The sequence below is a fragment of the Octopus bimaculoides genome, chromosome 24 (genome assembly GCF_001194135.2).
Source record: "Octopus bimaculoides isolate UCB-OBI-ISO-001 chromosome 24, ASM119413v2, whole genome shotgun sequence".
Taxonomy (NCBI): domain Eukaryota; kingdom Metazoa; phylum Mollusca; class Cephalopoda; order Octopoda; family Octopodidae; genus Octopus; species Octopus bimaculoides.
In genome coordinates, this window is record NC_069004.1 from 19,408,894 (window position 1) to 19,416,386 (window position 7,493).

The 7,493-nt window shown below is 34.1% G+C and overlaps 1 protein-coding gene across 1 annotated transcript in view; it reads right to left on the bottom strand.

Moving 5' to 3' along the window:
• Positions 1 to 805: 805 nt before the first annotated feature.
• LOC106878646 (oxidoreductase HTATIP2) overlaps positions 806 to 7,493 on the bottom strand; it is a 31,382-nt gene continuing 24,694 nt past the window's right edge. The window contains exon 6 of the mRNA XM_014927929.2: positions 806 to 4,280. Within this exon, the coding sequence (XP_014783415.1) occupies positions 3,992 to 4,280 (289 nt within the window). The 3' untranslated portion in view covers positions 806 to 3,991. The remainder of the gene's footprint in view (positions 4,281 to 7,493) is intronic.

Below are 7,493 nucleotides of genomic sequence, written 5' to 3' on the forward strand. Positions count from 1 at the left end.
TAAAAATCTTATCAGTGGCCAGGATATAACAATAGACCTATTAAGGTGAAATCATATATATAATTATATTTAAGGGCATAGAAAAAATTCTAGCCTATATGTTGAAAGTTGACACTAAATCATCTCACCACTTTAAAAACATCCTTGATTTCAACACGTAAGTTTGTGATGTTTCTAAAGTGGTGAGACAATTTAGCATCTATTTTCAACATATAAGCTAGAATTTTTTTCTGTGCCCTTAATTATAATTGCATATATGATTTCACCTAAATAGGTTTATTTTTATATGCTGGCCACTGATAACATTTTTTAAAAAATTTTATCCCCTTATTATAATTGAAAATTTTCTATTCACTTCAGGAGAGTAGAGCAACTTATGTGCTACTATGACTGAATACACATGCATTGAGGTAAGCTACAAAATTCGATGTTGGATGTATCTGTGGTATTTATATGTAGCTATGGCTTTGCGTTTGCTTTCCTTTGGGTATGTATAAATATCTCATTTATTTCCCATAAGTATGCTCTGCTGACAAGGAAAAGCCATTGGGTAAATCCAGAAATTGATCAATCCAGAGCTATCTATATTGTTAATTTCCGTTAGCTTACTCCCTCAATTTCAACACGTGTAACTTTGTGATGTTTTTAAAGTGGTGAGACAATTTAGCATCTATTTTCAGCATACAGGCTAGAATTTTTTCTATGGCCTTAATTATAATTATATGTATGTGTACATATATATATATATATATATATATATATATAATTTTCAGTGTAAACAATACATGATCTGTATTATTAATGATATATTTAATGCTGTTTATATCAACCTACCTAAAGCCAACTCTGATTCTTTGATACAAAGCCTCTTGTTTTAAAGTTAAGTATTTATATTTAAATTAAAGTTTTCTGTCATAATTATAATTAAACACTTTTTTTAAAGTAGTGTTCTAAATACCATATTAATAATAAAGAAGTTAGTTATTTTACTCAATTCCACTAAATTATTATTTTCAAAATTAAATTAAATACATAAGCAGAACATTTTCTAATAAATAAACATGGTAGTAAAGGGTTTATGGTGGGGGTGAGGAGAAACAAACTACTTTCAAACAAATTCAGTCGTCTTTTTAGTAACCAATGCAAAAATTTATTATGCCAACGAACAAACATTAGAAGGAAAACATTACCAACCTCTTAATCATAGATTCTTCATATGCTGTCACTGTTCTATGGTACCAAACATTCTCTTGAGACCTAACTTAACCTCAGGTGGCAGAGCTAGTGATAACAGAGATAAAGAACAACATGTTGTTTGAATGCCAAACTAACAAGTTCTAACCAGACATAAAAATCTGCACTCTTGCATGAGAATGACTAATTTCCCGACCAACCATTAATCCTACATGTTTCAACACTAACAACATTCTCTCTATTGTTTACTGTCTGACATTTCAATTACTATATATTTTATGTGATACTGTTGAGAAAGTGAGGAAAAAACATTTGTAAAACAAAGATGCTTTGTATATTTGTTTTTGTGAATTATATACTTCCACTCTGGCAACACATCAAATTGGGGCCAGATCCAGGCAGATGTTTATTACATAGTTACAGCAGGGTCACAAGCTCTCAAAATTCTTTCTTCATTCATTATAGTTTTATTATAATTTATGTAAAATATTAACCTAACTAACTTAACAATAATTAGAATTAACAAATTAGACCCAGTTATTACAAGAACAAAATTAGTTACACAAGTGCATAGGACTTCATTTATATCATACTAAATAGTTAGTGATAATGTAAATGCTTATGATTTCAATTATAAAATAAACTTTTAATTAAATTAGCCACTTTAAAGACATGAAACCAGGAATACAACATGTGGGGTTCAATTCCTGTGGTTTGTAATGTATTTTTTCTGTGTTGGATTTGTACTTATAAAGTATCTAATTTAATTTAAAGTTTATTATTTAATCATTTTATTGTAATTAAATAGTAATTCTTATTAGATTTTTCTCTTATTTTCCTAATTTTCTATTAACAACTGCCAAAGAAAGCCTCGACAACAGGGAAAAGTAACTTCCTTTTCTAATGGCTCACTTCTGAGATTTAAACTGGGTGTTATTTTAATCCATTCCAGTACCACTTGAATTAACACACAAAATATTTTTATCTTAGCATTTCATGATTTTTTGTAGTTCTGTCCTTCCTGTACAACTTTTATTTATTGTTTTTGAAATTTGAATAAATTTCACCTCTTTTCAGACACATGACAATGGAGTACCAAGATAAAAAAAAAATGAACAAATTTATCTGGCAACCCAATAGTTGTCCAGATATTTTTATTTCATTTTACATATGAAAATATCTCTGCTTATCTTCCTATTTCCACAATTGGCCAAGCTTATGTAAGCAAAATTAAAACAATTCATGACAGAAAATACTATCTAAAGCCATCAACTGCTCAATGGCCCATAAATACATTCAATTTGGAAAATGTTTGGAAAAGGCACCAAGGCCAACAGAGAACAACTCAATGATCCACTTGTTGCTGACCCCTGGTCCAAAAATCCCAGGATCCCATAGCTTAGGGCCTCGTTGTGTTTAAAGGGTTTCTGCTTCAAATATTAACAATTCCTGGGTGTGTACAAAGTTTACACCACCACAACTCATCCAACAACACTACATGTTCTTCTAACATGTAATGTGAAGTACTTTTTACAGAGTTCTTAGCAATTCAAAATAAGAACAATACACCTTAACAATTTATATATGATTTTTGCTTTTTCATCAGAGATAAGTGTTATTAAATATCCTGTAATAATTCCACTATTTGGATAACAAATTTAACATATATCTTAGCTGTACCTTCCATTTACATTAAACTAATCACATTGTTGGTTTTCTAATTTTTAAAGAATATCAATTTTTTTTTCCCATTAAAAGCCTATTATTGTAATCACATGATTTTTTTTTTTTTCTACAGGAAGAGATTGCATAGTGACAAAAATACATCTTTGTAGTAGACCACTGGTCAGAGCAGGAGAGGAGAAACAACAATTTTTAAAATTTAGCAGACTGCTAGTATGTAATCAATCACACTGCCATGTACAGTTTACGAATAAATAGACTGTAAGTGTTCAGGGTATAAATTAAGCAGGCTGCCAGGTTTACAATATACTGTGTATATAGTGAAAAAGACTGAGTATATAGTGTACAATCAAGCTGTCTGCCAGGTCGTTATCTAGGAGGATAACTGAAAAAACACTGATAACTGGCTGGACTTACAACTGTGATAAAACCTGTTAGAATTATACATCAGTTATCAGCTTGCCTGCAACTACAACAGGCATTACACCTTTCTTCTTCGTTTATCCCAAGTTAAAGAAAAAACTGTATCATATATATATATATATATATATATATATATGTGTGTGTGTATATATACACATACATACATACATACATACACATGACTGAGTAACATGGATTGCTCTACACATAAATATACATATCAGATCTTACGCACATCACATATATACATAGACACACATACTTTCAATTATATATATATATATATACACACACACACACACACACATACATACATTCACACACACACACACACACACACACACACACACACACACAAATATGTGTGTGTATATACAATACCTTTTATCCTGGCATAAATTCATTGTATATTTTCTTTTAGGACAATGATAATAAAAAAAAAAATCATTTTTTAAAAAATTTAGATATAATTAAAAAAAAATATATCTATAGATTTCAAAACAATAAATAAACTCATTCGTACTAAAATAAGTTAATAAGATAAATAAATAAATAAATCATATGGAAAGGTTGAAGTTTCAAATTGTGGGTTAGCAATAATGGATTTAGAGTACAGAAATATCTTTACTTGGGGCTGAAAAAAAAACACAATTTAAATATTCCATATTTCGTTTCTTTCTCTGACATTTCTTCAAAGGTCTGATTCTGGTTCCTTCTTGCTTGCAGTCTTTTCTGCTGAAATCTTAGGTTCTTGCGGTGGGCAGAACTGCTGTGCCATACCGGCAACTACATGGATTGCTTTGTTCTCGAAGACGTCCAATGTTCTGTTTGTAGGTGTTATTGCGTTGTTCAACATAGCAACAGCAGCTGTCTCCACAGGGAGGGTGACAGCGGTAGGGAAGAAGTATGCGACTGGTCGCAGAATCTTCTGGAATATTGTATCGCCAGGCCGATGTTCTGCACGGTCGCATAACAGAACGCTACAAAGAGTGGGAAGTTCAGAAATGGTAAAAAAAAAATGAAAAGAAAATTGGGTCACAAATCTTGGTCACAAATAAAAAAAATCTTATCAAACATGGAATTATAGTTCGAATAAGTGCCAATAGTTGTCAACATGAAGAAGGATATTATTCTATTCTATTGTAGTCATAGCCAGTGTGGGTGACACAGGAAAGGCACCTGTGCTGGTAACATATAAAAGACACCCAGTACACTCTGTAGAGTGGTTGGTATTAGGAAGACCATTCAGCCGTAGGAACCAATCCAAAACAGACAAGAACTTGGTGCAGCTCTCCAACTTACAAGCTCCAGTGAAACTGTCTTACCCATGCCAGCATGGAAAACAAATGCTTAATCATGAGAATGATGACGACAATAAGATTAACAATTACACATATAGACTTATATACATTATACAATGGTAACCTCTTCCCCATCTCTAACACCATCTATTTTTCTTTCTCTGTCTCTCACTGACTGCCTCTCTATCTTTCTCTCCTCTCTTTTTGTTATTAGGGTAGCCGAGTATCCCCACAGTAAGACACCAATCTATCCCTCTATTATACTCTAACATTTCATCTGGCACAAAGCCACTTCCCTTAATCACAATTCCCTCCCCCAGCCGAGAGATCTTGCAAGTTACTTGGCAACCCCAGTGGTGTTCATGCCACATAAAAAGTACCCAGCACACTCTGTAAAGTGATCAGTGTTAAGAAGGGCATGCAGCTGGAGAAACCATGCAAAAGCAAGCAACTGGAGTCTGCTGCAACTCTCCAGCTTGCCAATTCCTGTCAACCCATTCAACCTATACCAGTTTAGAAGACAGACGTTAAATGATGATGATGAAGATGACATACACTTATACACACACACACACACACACACACACACACACATACATACATATACATACATGTGCACACATGCCTACATATATTGCGTTATCAGATAAATTCATTATTTCTTTCCAATATTGCTTGAATTAACACCAAAAAAAATGTTTTTATTATAGTGTTTTGTGGTCTTTTTGCAGTTTTATTCTTCATCTACAACTTTTGTTTATCACTTTTGAAATTTGAATAAATTTCACCTCTTTTTCAGGCATGACAATTGCTGTGCCAAGTAAGAAAAAAAATGAGCATTTTTGACATCTGCTTCTCAGTCAAGGTTCTAATACTGCCTTTGTGCTGTGTATGGAGAAGATGCTATTACTGAAAGAACTGCACAGACATGGAAGGGGAAATTCAACTTCCATGTTTCAGCTGGCCTGTTCAGTTGAATGAGGATCCATGAGGATCCAAGCCAAGCCCCAAGGAAACTGGCCCAGCAGCTGGGATGCTCTCATGATACCATTGCCTGTCACCTTCATTTGATGAGTAAGGTCTAAAAACTCAGTGTGTTGGTACCACATGCTCTGAACAAAAGAGACAAACTCCAGCACTCCTCTATCGCCACCAGTTTTCTCACTCAACACCAGGTTACTTGTGGACACAAACAGATATTTCTTTACTGTATCATCACTGGTGATTAAGAATGGTGTCTTTACATCAGAATGAAGCAGAGAAAAGAATGGTCATGTCCTGACAAGCAAGCAACACCTTGAGCCAAACCAAAGCTGCATCCATGCAAGATGATGTAACTGGGAATGGTTAATCCACTATGAAATACTTGAAAACTACTACGCAGTCAATGTAGAGCTTTACATTCAGTAAATGCATCAGTTCAACCAAGCAATAGAGCTGAAATAATCCAACTGACTACATGCCATGCTTCATCAACATGGCAATGCTCAATCCCACGTTAATTTGACCAAAAGTGTAAAGCAAGAGCTCATTTGGGAAGTTCTGCCACATCCAGCATATACTCTTTACATAGAACCTTCGGATTTTCACCTTTTTCAGTAGCTCTCCAACAGTTTGATGACAGAGCTGAAAACCTGGTTCAATGAGATTCTTTGAGTCATGACCTGGTAACTTCCACTTTCAAGGCATTAACAAGCTAGTGGAACATTGGCAAGAAGTTGTGAACAATGAAGGAGAACATGTTATTGACCGATTTGTTAAGATTATTGATGAAAAATAGGGATTCAAATAGATGGAGAAAATAAAATAAACCAATTTATTTGACAATCCAATAGAGACATACATAAACACACATTAACTGCTATGCCCATAGCTTTTGCCTTAAAATGCTGTTTCACTGAAATTTCTTCCATACACATTCTTTCCAATGGAACATTAAAGATCACTCCTTTCTTTAAACTCATCATCATCATTTTAACATCCACTTTTTCCATGCTTGCTTGGGTCAGAATGAGTTTCTTCAGGCAGGTTAGCTACAGTCGGATGCCCTTCCTGTCACCAACCTTTGCCTGTTTCTAAGCAAGGTAATATTCCCTATTACTGGACATGTTTTGTAGAGCATTGGAAATGATAAGAAGCAACCAATGATGGATGAATTAGAGGGAGGTAGGGGGAGTATGAGGGGACTTACAGTTCCAGGAAAAAAATCCCTTACTTGAAAAACCAGCAAGAGTTAGCAACTGGAAGGGCATCCAGCTATAAAATAATTCCTAGATAATATGTATTCATCTAGCTCATGACAGCAGAGAAAAACAGATGTAAAAACAAACAAACAGATAACTTTGTATTCAGTGTTCTCTGTACTTGTCATATCAGTCACAAAGAAATACCTAAGTAAATATAAAAAACTGCATAAACTGGTTTGTTCTGAAACTGAATATTTTGAAAGTGGGAGCTTTACTTTGATAATTAAAATGAACTTCAGAAAAAGAACTGAATATCTACACAATACTTGTAATGTTAGAAATAGCAGCTGAATCACCCTTAAACCATGCCCAACAATTTTCAAAAAATAGAAAACAGATTCCATCACATGCCAGGGAGGAAAAACTAGAAGTAGTTGATAGCTTCCGTTACCTAGATGACCAAGTCAGTAGCAGGGGTGGATGCTTTGAGAGAGCAGCTGCTAGAATACGAATAGCCTGAGTAAAGTTCAGAGAGCTCCTACATCTGCTGGTAACAAAGAGCCTGTCACTCAGAGTGAAACATAGACCATATGATGCATGTGTGTGAACAATCATGCTACATGGCAGTGAAACATGGGCTGTGACTACTTAAGACATGCGTAGGCTTGAAAGAAATGAAGCTAGTATGCTCCAATGGAGGTGTAAT